The 15564-nt window shown below is 38.3% G+C and overlaps 1 protein-coding gene across 1 annotated transcript in view; it reads right to left on the bottom strand.

The window, feature by feature from the left end:
• The window catches only part of SLC49A4 (solute carrier family 49 member 4), a 51536-nt gene extending 42502 nt beyond the window's left edge, over positions 1 to 9034 (bottom strand). The window contains exon 1 of the mRNA XM_026852834.1: positions 8941 to 9034. Within this exon, the coding sequence (XP_026708635.1) occupies positions 8941 to 8999 (59 nt within the window). The 5' untranslated portion in view covers positions 9000 to 9034. The remainder of the gene's footprint in view (positions 1 to 8940) is intronic.
• Positions 9035 to 15564: the final 6530 nt, after the last annotated feature.

Genomic DNA, 15564 nt, shown 5'->3' with positions numbered 1-15564 from the left:
TCCTCAGGCAACAGAGGGGAAGAGTGAGGCCACCGGCCCCACTGCATTGCTCTGACTCTCCAAACGTGTTTTTTTTTTTCTACTAGCCTCTGATGCATCCTCAGTCAACTAAGAAATTAGGGTCCTCTGCATTCTAAGAGGGAACAGAGGCTCATTCTCAAGAGCCTTGTGAAGTCAAGAAGGTTTTGGTGAAGGTTTTTTTTCCTGAAAATTTTACCATGCCTTTCCCACTAGCTGCCATGAGAACTAACCATTTAGTCACTATTCAAACTTCTATACAATTGCAATGAAAAAAAATAGGTGAACTGGTAAATCAGTTTTGCCACAGTCTGGCAAAGCACGAGGAGCAACAAATTCACTGAGAGTGCTAGTCTGCTGCTGCACGAAGACAGTGCTGTAGCATGCTTCTTAGTATAGAAAAGTTTAGTAGATTAATTGCTGATCCTAACAATTAAGCAAAAAGTAATTCTGGATAAAGTTAATGTTTTGCAGAAATAGATGGGTAATTTTTCTTTCACATGCCTGACATTTTCACTCACTGAAAGAAGAGGATTGTTCAACTCCTGCTAATTTGGAAGACGAATAGGTTTATATAGTGATTAGCTCATTGTGGGAACTACTGGAAGCAAATGAAAGAGACCCTTCCACTGGAGGACTTCAGAGCACTTTTCAAGTGCTATTGAATTTAGCCTCATGTGTTGTTTTTGGCTGGGATAGAGTTAATTTTCTTCCTAGAAGCTGGTACAGTGGATTTTGGATTTATTGTGAGAATAATGTTGATAACACACTGATGCTTTAGCTCTTCCTAAGTAGTGCTTATCCTAAGTTAAGGGTTTTTCAGTTTCCCATGCTCTGCCAGCGAGCAGGTGCACAAGAAGCTGGGAGGGGGCATGGCCAGGACAGCTGACCTGAACTAGTCAAAGGGATATTCCATTCTATAGAATGTCATGCTCAGTATATAAACTGGGGGGAGTTGGCTGGGAGGGGCCGATCGCAGCTCAGGGACTGGCTGGGCATCGGTCAGCAGGTGGGGAGAAATTGCACTGTGCATCACTTGTTGTGGTAGTTTTGTTTGTTTTTTCCCTCCGATTTTATTTCTCTCTTTTTGTTATATCCCTTTTCATTACAATTGTTATTTATTATTATTTTTATTATGTTTTATTTTAGATATTAAACTTCCCTTATCTCAACCCACAAATTTTATCTTTTCAATTCCCATCCTCATCCCACTGGGCAGGGAGGAGTGAGTGAGTGGCTACATGGTGCTTAACTGCTGGCTGGGGTTAAACCACGACACCACACTACATGGCAACAAAGCAAGTAAATACCTCCTATTCTAGAGTGTGTACACTGATGTATGATGCAAGTTGTTTGCCCAGGAAAAGAAACAGGAAAAGACATGGACTTACCCACATTATACACCAGGAGATTTATTATATCTCAAAGGGAACTGATACCAGTTTTGTAGAGAACCACCTCTGATTTTTCACAATCAAGTTACTAGAAAAGGACAGATCTTCCCTTTTAGACTCACAAAAATAAATACATCAAAAGAACCCTCTATTAAGTGAAACCTTTACAGGGACTTTTTAAAGCAAAGATAGAATCAGGGAGGTCAAATTCATGCTTTACAGCAATTCACTGCTATGGAGTATGGGGAGAACCCAATGCAAATGCTTTTCTGTTCATAACCCAAAGAGAGTGCAGTAAAACTCTATGTCCAGAAAAGGACTGGAAAGAAAAATACCTCTGGGTAAAGTAATGAATTCATCTATTAAAAATAACATTCTGAAAGATGAATTTCATGGAAATGCACTTCCTTTCAATATTTTCATTAAATGATATATTTATACTACAAAAGCTTTATGCCTCCTGGATATTCATGGATTGAAGCCATTAACATTTTTTAGCTTGTTTTTGATGCATGTGACCATTGATATGTGGAATAATTTAAAGCTGTTTTTCCCCATCAGTAAGAAAAATTATTACAAGAAGAAAGCCTGAGTCACTGTGTGGTACATTATCTCCAGCAGTAAAGTGAAAAAGAAAAGAGAAAAACTTTAAAATGTACTTTTGATCATCAAGCCAAAAACTTTAAAATGTACTTTTGATCATCTTCATCAGGAACTGGGCTCATGTTTCACGTCCTGTACAAACCATGGCCTCAGCACAGTCAGTCACATCATTATGGGAGCAGACCTGGAAAGGACCAGAGCATCTCCCAGGCCTCCCAGACTCATGTCTCTTCTCCCACTCTTAAAAAGAACAGCAAACACATTTGCAATGGTCTGAAAAACAGTGAGTTTCAGTTTTGAATTTAAAAGAATTGGAAAATGGAGTTACTCCAAAACTATTATTACTGAGAGGCTGCCAAGAGAGAGACAAGGATTTGCAAGGAGAGGAAGCAGCGTTCTCAGGCCAAGACCCTGACGTCTCCGTCAGATGCCCTGACAGAGGAAAGGGACGAGGCAGGCATACAGCGAGACCCCGACAGTATGGTGACAAATTCACTCACATCCTCACATCATCACACCATGTTATTACACAGCCATCACAGCTGTCACACGGCTGAGAAGAGGGTTTCTTCACTTAAAGCGTTACCGAAGTCTGAAGGATGAGGGCACATGCAAAAGCTTCTTTTTGACATTTTTTTTTTTTAATAGAAGTTGGGGGTGGGGTGGGGTGGGGTGTTGGTTTGTTGGTTGTTTTTTTCTTTTTAAAGCTAACCCACTCCACAAACCCATTATTAATAGAAGACATCTTTAAAGCAACACTAATGGAGGACATGCTCATCAAATATGAACAGATCCAAAATAAACAGCACTGCTGTAAACACAAAGTAGGCAATTACATTACGGGCTAATGAGGCAAAACATACTGAAACAAGTTATCAGGGAAGGGCACCAGGACTGGCTGCTATCAGGGCTGCCATGGGAGAAAGCTGATGGAGATTAGTTAGCACAAGATAGGTCCTAAATAGGATTTTTTAGTAAACGGAGTGTACAGGAGACAAAACAAATTAGGGAATGGGATAAACAAGACCTATTTAAGCATTCCTAAACAATTTTTCTTAGGCCAGTGAAAGAGCAAGAGAGTGTTTTGATTATAATGCAGCACCTTCAATATAAATTCAATTAATATGAATTATTCTTTAAGGACAGAAATCAGCCAACAGAATATGAGTCACAAGACTAAGGCAAAGAGCTCAATATGATTAAAAAAATTAAAAGCTTTCTACAGTTGAGGATAACAACTCCCATTATGAAATGGAGTTAAGTATCTCACAAAGAACAGAAATTCTCTTCCCTTCTAGCATAGGCTTAGACTAGCTGAGGCCCTTTAGAAATGCTTCCCATTAAATATTGCTGCAGATATAAATATTTCTGAGATTTCAGAGTCTCCTTTAATACATCTACTGGATTTACCGTTCCAAAAATTTACACAGGGTCTGTAAATTGCTAATTCAGTAGTTACTCCAGTTGCTGGACCAGGCAGATGACACCCACAGTGTCATGGCCAAAACTCAGCACAGAAGCAAGAGGAAAGAGCACATACCATCAAAACTGTCAAGCCACCTCCTTTTTCCATGAAGGCTGTTTCAGCTGAAGGATAAGCCAACTTGGTTGCCACCGAAGCGGCAGCACTGACCAGCAGCTACTGGTTCATCACAGGGTGTGGAGCTAGGGCAGCCAAAGGGGCACTTAATCACCCACCAAATCCACTGCTGCCATTGACAAGGAAAAAATCGTTGCCATTTAGGAACAACTCACAAGACTTCTTATCTAAAAGAGCAGCTTTGGAGCAGAAGTTAAAAAATAAAACCTTTGTACAAGATGGAGCTAGTGGAGGTAATAAAAACAAGCTAAACTGTTAAGTTACAGGGGTATAATAAAAATTAAATATTCCTCGTGCGAACCTACCCGTGAATGACCTGCTTGCTTTTTTCTCCACTTACCTTTTTCTTCTGATAGTATGGCTTAACACACCTCAGCCTTCCCCCAGCACTGTAGCCAAAGCACAAACCAACAAGTGCCATCAGTGCCAGGCAAATGCTCCATCTTACCATCTTCCTCCTAAATCCTCTGAGCTACAAACAGGTATGTTTATTCATCTTTTTACTTCCAGAACCATGCTTTAAGATTAAATACTTTTTTCATTTCTCTCCCCCAGTGAGTTAGGGAGTGCACAATATGCATCACACTCTGTCTTTATTTCTTGCAGGCACATTCTTCCACCATTCTCTCCTAAAATGCTCTTTTCATTCCCTGGAACATTTTAATCCCTCTTCTCCGCAGCTGCTCCAGTTTGGGGTGTTTTTTGGAGCACAGAAGTATGTTCAGTATTGCCAGGGAATATGAAAATCCTAATATGTCTTTTCTTTACTAGAATTACCTCTTCTGAGGCACCCCTTTATGTTTTTCATGCATAAAAATAGTGGCTCGTGGTTGGTTTAGGATCAGGAAAAACAAATAATGTGATGATACCATGTCATTTTTTAGACTTTCAGGGATGAAAACGGGAAAATGTGGAACTGTTAAAGAATAAGTCTAACAAGAATAAATACAAACTAGGTTGCAACTAGCTAATAGAAAGAAAAAGTACCAAAGATGTGGTAAGAGCAAATTTTCAAATATAATAAAGGAAAAAGTTAACATCAATATATCCAAGAGTAGGCAAAACATTTAAAAATCGTAAGAAATGTTATTATTAAAGAAAAAAACCCTTTATAGGATCTACCAATTACTGGTGTGTCCCCCATAAATGACTTTGTAAATAACCGCTCCTGTTTCTAATGTCATTCTCCATGACATTGTTTTGTTGGCTTCCCAACAAATGTTTTAATGGTACTTTCTGCCAAGGAGTGCCCTCTCACTGCTGTGACTCAGGGTCCTCAATAACTACTTCTCTGTTGTGAAATCTAATGTGAAGGCCAAACACTACCAGTCCACAGCATATTAAGTCCTAATAAATTGCTTAATTAATATATTCAATACAAATAACAAGTTATGTTACATTCTTTACTTCCATGTCTTTAATTATCCTGTCTTTCAAAACATTTTAAGAAGTCTTACATCACATGGCCAGTCTTAAAAGCCACAGATTTATGGCTATGGGCTGATTTCATCATTTATTTCCTTCTTTCTTATATGTTTCAGCTCATACAGCTTTTTGCCTAGATTTATTATTTTACAATCATATGGAAGACCTGATCCATAGGTAAATCTATCCCTAAACACAGAATATGAGATAAATATGAAGTATTATGTGGGGAGAACAATCCTGATTTTGCCTATAAAAATATGACCTCCTAGTAATGTTAATGCTCAGGATAAAACAATCAAATTCTAAAAGAGTTCAATGAAAATATTCGCTCAGTGCCAAGCAGTAGTCAAAAAAGGAAAGGACCAGACAAAATGCAGGCAAAGAAGCATTAGTGATGCTCTTGTAACCCTCAGGGAAGGAAAGAACATACAAGTTCAGAAATGGTACAATCTGATAACATCTTTTTTAAATGTTCTATATAATTTACATTAACTATGAACTAAAAAAACAGGTGTGCAAATGAGTTTTTTATAATATTTACAAAGGAATAATGGTTTGGGGATTTATTTTTAAAAGTCAAATTCACCATCACATATCTTGCACATCTGACAAACTAAGAAGTACATGGTACATGAGAAAAATTATTTTGTCTGTATGACACACACATTAACCTCACAGGTTAGTGGGCAGGGGAGGAAAGCAGGAAAGTTAAGAGCATATGTGTACATGAGAGGGACTTTACTAGTCCATGTATAGACTGGTTTCTTAATCTCACATGCAAGTTCATACTTCCACATTTTTGCCAGGCACTCTCACTTCAGCCTTCACTGAATTTAAGCAGTTCTGCCATGGATTCCCAGTATGGTTTTAGGTCACACACTGGCAGAGAAGGAAAATTCACCATAAGGAAGAGCTGCTTCAAGAGAAATGCTCAAATGCGCAACCTGAACTCTCCCTCATACAAGCCGTGCATATACATGGGCATCAAATGAACTGAAAACAGAGGTTAAGCTTTGTGTTTAAAACATGACTTGGGGAACTGGAGATAGTCTTAGTCTGCTGTTACACGCTAGAGCCAAAGTAATAATTATAGACTAGAAAAGAGCTTAAGAATGCACTTGGATATTACAGCTCTGTGTGAGATAAGGAGCATAAAGCAGTCAGGATTAAATATCAGTCTTAACAGCACTTTCCCCACGTCTGTGATTGCTCTGATAGGCAATGGGCTTTAGTAGCTCTCCTTAATGTTAAATTACAAGAGCTTAGGGAGCAGAGACAGCTACAAAGCAGAAAAAAATCCCTAAACCTGACAAACCTCATGAACGTTCTTGTAATTTTATGTATCTTAACTCCGACATAATTGCCCCATGGAAATCCTTCAGCATATTACTGCAGATTATCTGGGGACTGAAGGAACACATTACAAAACATGCAAAAAAGCATTTAAAGAAATTCCAGCTACGCTGGCTTCTGAAATACTCCAACATTAGCTTGTGTGTGATCTTGCTCATCTGACTGGCTCTGCAATGTTCAAACTGTCATATTAACAAATATACACATTCAGAATAAGTGCATGCATAGTTTAGTGCTCCACCAGTTGTTGCCAGTGAATTAAGCAGTAATGCTCACCTCAAAAACATTATTTTATTTGGTATCACGCTTCAAGTAATAGATGAAAATTGGACTTCAGTCTTAGTCCTCAAAACAATGTAGGTTAGCTGGTATAACACTGCACAGTCTGTACAATTACTTATAATGTCTCAAGAAACCTCCACTGAAAACTATCTTTTTCTTCACACAGCCATAATTCATTCTCCGTAGATTTTTAATCAAAGTGTGCAAAAGATCAAACTACTTCCTCCTCAGGTAGAGCTGCAATTCTTGAAAATTTCTCTTTTTTTTGGAGCAGACTACATAAGCAAATTTAACAATTTCAGATGGAGATTATACATATTTTCACAGCACGAGTAAATGAAATTAGTAACCTTTTCCATCAGGATTCTGCTCATGATCTTTTTTTTTTTTTTGCCTATATAGTTTTCAGTAAAATGTATCATCATATTTTGTACATCTCATCAGACTCTATACAGCCTACAGCCTTTCTTTCCCTAGCTAAAGAAGCTGTTCTTTGAATATTTCTCCTTAGGCATTTTTTTAATTGTTCTCCTAGGTCTCCTTGCTGCACTTACACTGGAAAACCTAGTCTAAAGGTGATCAGAACATGTGGAAACTCTCCATCCCGCTCCCCAAATGATATTTCACATCTAAATCTCATTTGAGAATTTCTTCTCAGGTTCTTACAGTCTTCATCCTTGCTTTGGTAAAACCTAGGACAGCACAAGTCTTTTGGCATAATTCATAAATGAAAAGCTACATAAGACACCACATTTCATTGCATTTAAGCCATCTGGCTCATTTAAAATACATATATATTTAATCCAAGATTGGTCAAATGGATGAACTGGATGTTGAGCACCGCTTAGCATCTTGAGAAAAGGTAAAACAAGGGCACAATGAGGAAAGGTCTTCCTGGCCACCTTAACAGTACATTTTCACCTTAAAAGGGTCACTGTGAACGGTAGCACAATATGGATAGTTCAGCCTGCCTTGCACACAAAGTCCTTCAACACCACCTTGAAATAGGCAACACTGGGCAACTAACATCAGAAGCACCTTTTGTTTCCTTATACACTACTAAGCACCTAAAAACTGAAATTGCATCCCCCTTACTCACCACGCTGCATTTAGTTTACTAAGCCATTCATTACATACTAGCTACTTATTCCTGATCGGTACTAGTTTTACAATCAATGTGTTTATTACATTCTCAGTCCTTTCTCTGAAACTCTTCCTTTGTTTTATCCATGGTACCCAGTCATCTGCCTTCTACTTCACACCAAACATTTTCTTTCTCAACTTAAAAATTTCCAAGTGATTTTCAGGGTAAGCAATACTAAGGAGAAAAAAAAAAAAAAAAAAAAAAAGAACTTGCTGAAATAATACAAGGACAGCCTGTAAGCAGACTAGAATTCAAGGGGGAAAAACCCACATAAAAATCTTTTATAAATATGTTATTTTCTTAGTGCTTACATATTATGCAAGCATAACTAGTGAACAGCTAGCTGTTCTTAAAGAAGCAGAAAAATGTAGTAATGCCAGTACTCCGTCCTCCTTCAGCATGAGAGGCCAAAGAAAGTTAAGTGAATAAGTGACCCATATTCCCTGGCTGCACAAAGCGAGTGTGACTCCTGCACTTACTGAGGATTCCCAGGTTCAGGATACGTTGATGAGACAACTGAATTGTTTGGATTGTGTGATTTTTAGGAATCAATCTGTCTCTATCAGAGACTCTTAAATAGCACGTGTACAGAGAGCATTCATTTCAACCACAGGAAAAGTACAGAGACACTTCAGAGTGCAGACTAGAAGAGACTACATGAAAAAGGCCATTTTGCATAAATTCATCCATCTCACTGCATAATCCCATACATCCAATACGAGAAACACGAGCTAATTATTTAACATTTGCATACAGATTACATATTTTGGGGGTTTGTGGCATGTTTCCCTGTGTGATCCTGGGCCAGTTTCTGAACCTCTCTAAATCTGTGCTTCCTTGTTTGCAAAGCAGATTAATATTAGTTATGCAGGATGGGGTGAGGCTTAATTAACTCAAGGTTGTAAAGGGCTTTCTGATCTTCAGATACTATGTAGAAGGCGGAGTAGAAAAATCCATTTAGGAAGCAAAGAAGTATGTAAGCCCTTGTTCACGCAACAAACATTTGGTGTGTCAAATTCATACAGAAAATTTGTACTAACATTTCTTTGCAGTAGCAGCAAAAATTACATTAGAAGAAAATATAAAATATGTGTATAAAAAATAACAAATTCACTTACTTCTTCCTAATTTCTAGGTCTGAAACTGGAACACATCTCAGGCCAGCTCCCAATACCATGAGGGATGATGTTAGTAACACAGTTACCCTCAGACCTAAGATAAAAAAAACAACAGTTATTTTACAAGTCAAGTCAGCAACATTGAAAAAAAAAATATTGCCTAAATATATATATTTACATGCAGTCTCACAAAAGTAATGCATATCCCTTTCAAATCATAAACACTTTGGTGCCGATATGAATTACAGATACGGTATGAAATCCTCTGTTATTTTCTATACTTACAATCCAGAATTACAAAAGCTTACTCTTGGCATACTATTGCATAGGACTGTACCAAAATCTTACAGACATTCTTGGAAGTGAAAAGTGGTAATAAAAGTATCATCAAAATGTACAATATTCCCTTTAGAATTGGAAGTACCAGGGAATATGCTCGAGTGTTTTATCTGAAATCTAGGTAGAGCCAAAGAAAAATCTGGACTTGTACATTCTTTTCCAACCACTTCATAAGCAGACACAGCACTGTTATTGCTTTCTTTCGTAACGCAGACATGTGTTTCAGCCTGACGAAATAACCATTTATTCAGGGCAAAAAAAGTGCCTGTATTTTTTTGCAGTCCTTGCAATTAGGACAGGTTTTTGCTGCGCTCAGCTCAAATTGTCAGAGGTTGTAAATATAGTACATTAGAAGAAAGCTACAATTGACTGATTCCTTGAATATGTTTTTTCCTCATACTGTGATTCTCAGAGAAGCACTTAGGTTACAAACAACTTTATCTTAGTGCTACAATTCCTTTTACCAGCAGTTTACTTGCTGCTGCTGCTAAGGTGTTCCCATCAGCAGTGAAGAGAAAGAGAACAATGACAGCTGAGGGGCTTAACCTCCAGGATCTTGCAAAATCATAAATATGAACAATTAAAAACTGCTGACACAGTCTATATATCTGTGAAGTTGTAAAACTTGAAACAATTTCACAGCAGCAAACAGAAAATAAAGGGCTTCACTGTTCTTAGCAGAACAGAATAAAAACAATTAAATTATGACAAGCACACAGTATCTCGAACATTTAGGTAAAACTATTAACTACACGAAACACAGATGGAAAAAACCCAAGTCCCTATGATAACTCATCTAACTTGACGATTTTGATTCTTTCTAAAACTGCCAATTTTCAGATGAATGCTCCCTCTATGTTAATGGCTCCTGTAATCAGTACAATTCAAGCAGTAGTCACATTAAATATTTTATCTCCATGTGAATTTTATTGGGGTTTTAGAACATGTATTTTACTAAAATGTAATTTTAGAGGATAAGACACCACTTTGCTCTTCTTGTAACAGCTCTTAGTGAACCTCACTCCCAGGTATGCAACTCCTTGTGCTGGACACTGCACAAACCAAAGACAGCTCCTCCCTCAATCAATCTAGCCCAAGACAACCCAAACAAAAGAAGTTAACTATAGGTTTTCTGAAATGGAAGCAGGACTTCCTTTGGTTGGTATGGCTCAGTCATTAACAAAAGGAATGCCACCTGCAGTCATGCGACTCCAAACGACACCTCACATCCCTGATGCCCTAGAGAAGTATCATCAGTCGAGAATATTTGTTTCCTTGAAGGATTTCCAACACCTGCCCAGACTTACTTACCCGACTCTGTGCTCAACCAGCACATGTTGCTGTTAAACTGGTTTTTCAAGTGTGCATGTTCAGAGAGCCCTAACTAAATGCCAGAATAATATGGCTGTTCAAAATCCTGTTGTTCTTCATGTTTGCTGGGCCACCGCATGAGCCTTCGTGCCTTGCTTAACCTCATATTACCATACTGCATATGTTATGGGGGTAATTATTTGTATCAGGATTGCAGATGTGATGCTTTTGCCTTTTCTCCTGGGAAATGAATTTCTGTTAGCACTGCTTTTGTGCATAATGAGAACTTGTACGCAATGAGAATTAAGAATTTTATTGACAGAAAAATCAAAACACAAGCCTTTTAACCAAAAAATCTGAAGTTTTCCATTTGGAAGTGCTGCTGCAATGTTTCAGGAAAGCTCTAGTAACATACATACCTTCTTATTTTCCATGTAAACCAGGCTCTTTCTGAATTATGTTTCACAAAACACAGACATTCTGCTTTTCAACAGACACATGGACACAGACAGCCTGGAAGGCCCTGCTCATGGGGTGCCACAGGAGGCACAGGCCAAATGCAAGCCCAGGGCACAGCAGTAAATAACTACTATACAGAAATCTAAGTTTAAATCACTACAGGACACATGAGGCGTGTTTCCAAATAAGAAACTTCTATTTGAGTTTTAATTAAAAAAATAAAAATAAAAATCTCCAAACCAAAAAAACCCCAAACCAAGAAAAAGTTTTAATTTAAGTCTGCAGAAAAGTTTATTAACAACACACAATTTGGTGAAAAAATGAATTAGATGCTGAAGTATTCCCCCAGCCCTAAATTTGGGCTTATCTTTAATGTCAACCTTCATGTTGCGTAATTTTAAAATAAAATTATCAGTTAAAGACTCATAATCATGTATGTTTGATCTCTCCAAACATCGTTTGAACTCCTCATCTTGAATACTATAGACTGTAATGTACTACTTTTAAATGTATGGATCACACAGATTATTCTGTGGGCTTTTTTTTTTTCCCCACCTTCCCACCTTAACATGTAAACACACCTCTAAAAATTCCTTTGGCTAAAGCTGCATGTTGAAAACGATGACAACAAAGTGAACAAGTAAATGTGAGACAAGCTGTATGTTAGACGTTTTCTTTGCTAATTACAAAAAGTGTTTCTATCCTCTAAGCACCTTCCCATTTTATTTTGCTTTACATTTTAACGCTCTGAATCTATTCTCCTTTTCATCTTTGTTAGAAATTGGTCTTTAATAGTATTTTTCTAATTATTTCATTGATTTTGTTTTGAACCTTGCAGTGGCCCTTAATCTGAATTGGACATCTTGTATTACTCTAAATGGTACACCCCAGAGTGTTTCTGATACCAGCATCCATCATGGGGACAATAAAACAAAGTAACCAACCAAGCCTGAAAAAAAAAAAAAAAGCCCATGAACCCTGCAAGAAATTACTTCTCTATTTCAAAAGATCTAAGTAATTCACATAACCAAGATTTTGAGTAGATGTAATTAACTTCATTAATTTTACTTTGTAAATGTAAGTGCTAAATGGGGGGTGGACTACCGCTTCTTAAAATCCATCATCCAGTTTCCAGTGCCTTCTATCAGAGGTTTCTGACACATGGCTAGAAAGGGAACAAACTCCTTTAAAAGGATTTTCTGCTAATGGATGAAGTTTTCTGTTCTTTGAAGCCCCTCCTGCTGGCTCCTCATCCCCACCATGTTCTTGCAGGTTTCTGGGCCCCCCACAGGTGGCACTGACTGTTGAGCAAAGTGTGGCCACGTTCAGAATGGCCAAATGGCATCGACAGCAATAGAAAAGTTTGAGCTAGCAGCAGAAATTGAGTCAGTAATAAAAAGACGTATTAATTAACATTTAGGAGTGAAACAGTTGATATTGTTCTACTACTGTTCAACCCTCCTGCAGCTAATACCACAGTCTGCTTTACAACTTCGGCAGCCCATGATGCATTTACTGTTTTGTGGGGTTTTTTTTAAAACAATTACTCCAAACTCCTGCCACTATCAGAGATTTAACAAACTCTCAATCCACAATCCTCTTAACTCTCATGCAAAACACATACTCTTAATCCTGTGAAGACCATGTTGTACTGGTAAACCTTAATCATTACCTGTGCTGGCAGGATACACTGACCAGATCTGGCCCCAGGACACTTTTAGCTGGCCCACTAGTTTCCTTTTTTCTCTGCTGGAAGAGCAGATGCTGCAGCAACACACACAGTGTGATGAACCCAGGGCCCTCCACCACAGAAAACAAGCAAAACCCAGCCACGCTTTAACGTGGTCTCACACAGGAGTGGGCAGCAGCAGCTGCCGGTGGCACCCAGCTGCTCTTCAGTTCCCTCAGTGCAACATCAAGCGATAGCACCTAATACTTGGTTGTTACATTCCCCACAACTCTTCCAGCATGCCTTACTTTCAAGGCTCTTTTTAAAGCACATGAAGAGAAAAATATTTCCCCCTGACACTGCCTTACTGGCTTGTAACCCAGTGATTTATTATGCCCAGTTCAACAAGAAATAAAAGATGTTGTACACCTACAACAAACTTCTCATTCCAACTATTTATACATGATCAGTTTGTCATTTGAAAGAGAACATGCTTAACAACTGTTTAATGCTTTTGTAAGCTTTTGAGAAGTATGATCATACCTTCTCTTACCTGTCAGTCACCCATTACAATAAAACAACATAAAACATGTGACTGACAAGACTGTAAAAACCAAATCCTTACTCACATAAAACACACACTCAAGTCAAAAATGTCCTCACGTCAGGAAGTGGAAGTCTTTACTTCTGTTGCTAGTGGCAGTGAACACCCTGTGCACCCCCCTGGCTGAGGCCAGCGTATGGCAGGTCCCCAAGCTACCGCTACATCCCTGAGGGGAGCAACACGCTTCTAGTTCAGAGCATCACACAAATGGCATATATTGTTTGAGTTTAGGTTTTCCCACCCTCCTAATGAAGCATCCATCTTAGGGGGAAATTCCCGTTGGATGTGCAGAACAGACACTTTTCACCTTTCTAAGTTTAATGGAAGTTTGGCCAGAGGGAAGGCTGCCGGATTCAGCCCTCCGCCTGGTGTGGCAGCAGTGGGTTTCCCTCGTACAGCTCACACACCCCTCTCTCAGATGCATTAACATTTGAAGGGTTTCCTTCCTTCAGCTGCAGATACTAAAATCAGTCCTCACAAATACAGAATACAACAAGGCTCTAATTAGAAACGAGTGACATCAGTTTGCTGCACATTTTCACAGTTTTTAAAGACCAGGCTGGAAGCAAGAATGGTCCCTTCTGACACTAAACTGAGAGCATTTGCTTAATTACTCTTCTATTATTTTGACTAAACCATATCTAGCTACAAAAAAATAAAATCCTGTCTCGATGCATACACACCAGGAAATGAAAAACTCCCCAATTTCAACAGCTGTTCCAACAATTCACTGTTAAATTGTGGTTTTCCTTCCAATTTAAAGCAAATTCAGTTTTCAAACAAATTCTTGCTTTGCCTTTCTTGACAAAACAAAGCACAGGCTCTTGCACTTTTCCTGCTATGAAATTAACCTACAAAAAAGAACCTTTACCTTTGGTTTCCGTAAGCAAAGCACTGAGCTCCAAGTCTTTCACAATTTTTCTTTGATCCTGGAATTGTTTCTGTGTCTTGTCTAAATATCCTTACTGTTTAAGCAGACTTTTTAAAATGGATTTCATTGCTGAATATCAATTCTCCATTTCATAGGATGGGTCTGTTTCTCTTCGTCCTTAATGCATGCCTTTACATTTAACCATAATAAAACAAAGGCTTGATAAAAAAAGCTCACTTTGTCAGGGAATCCTGAAAGCCCTGCACAGAACTTCCTCCATCACTACCTACTGCTCCAGAAATTATAATAGTTGCATCATTTACTCTCATGAGTTATCTTTGTCACGATCAAAATAGAAAAAAAAAAATTGCTACCTTTCTACTAAACACAGTGAGTAGAACTTCCACTGTGCCTGAACTTTGCCAAATTGACTACTGTCAATAAGAAGGTCAGAAGAAGCATCCTTGCATCAAACAATACAGTTCTCAAAAGAGAAGAACCTTTTCACTGATGTAAAAAGACTTCATAGCCAAGATGTGGTCCAAATCTTTCTGCTAGCACATGGAACAAACTTGAAAAATCAGTATATCGGGCCTGCCTCGGATTCCACAAAAGCACTTGATTGCAGAGGAGCATAAATTGTGTTTGGAAAGTCAGTGGAAAATAAATATATTCTCAAGAATAGCACCAACTATACTCAGAAGCAAGAAAAACTGGGAACCAAATACAAAGAGTGCAAGCAAGAGAGAAAAACCACCAGGTTATATGAAGCTAATCAAAAATGACTCCTAGTTTGATAGCCAAGGTATCATGGGGTGGTATTAATCACAACCTGGATCTCCATTCCTCTCTGGCTACATGATGCTGATGCTTCTCTTATTGACCCATCTTTTGTAAGTTGCGTTTTTAAAACAAACTGAAGCCAATTGTTTCCATCCGTTCCCCTGTGTCTATGTGGCACTGCCAAAATAGCATCCAAATTTCAACTGGAAAGGTTTAGGACTTAAGTATTTCTTTACTGATTGAAAATGAAACAAACTTAATTTAAGCATTCTGCAAGACGGGTGACAGCATCCTTCTAGTATCAAATAGTAAGAAACAAGCTCTACCATATAGAACCTGTCTGAAATAAATTAAACCCAAAGTTACATTTCAACCCCCCATCTTGTCTAGGATACAAAAAGCAGATCTTTTCCTGTACAAATTCCACAACACAGCCCTCCCTTTCAGTGGAGGACTGCATGGAAAAGGGCAGATTCCACTAGACACTGTGCTCCAATTTATGTCTGACATAAATACTAGGCAGACTAAGATCCCCAGACAAAATATGTACTAGAAACCTCTTGAAATGTAGATGTAGGAGGTAATGAT

The sequence above is a fragment of the Athene cunicularia genome, assembly GCF_003259725.1.
Source record: "Athene cunicularia isolate RWA chromosome 7 unlocalized genomic scaffold, athCun1 chr7_part1, whole genome shotgun sequence".
NCBI classification, from domain to species: domain Eukaryota; kingdom Metazoa; phylum Chordata; class Aves; order Strigiformes; family Strigidae; genus Athene; species Athene cunicularia.
The sequence above is the reverse complement of the archived record's forward strand: the minus strand, read 5'-3'. Positions and strand labels throughout refer to the sequence as shown.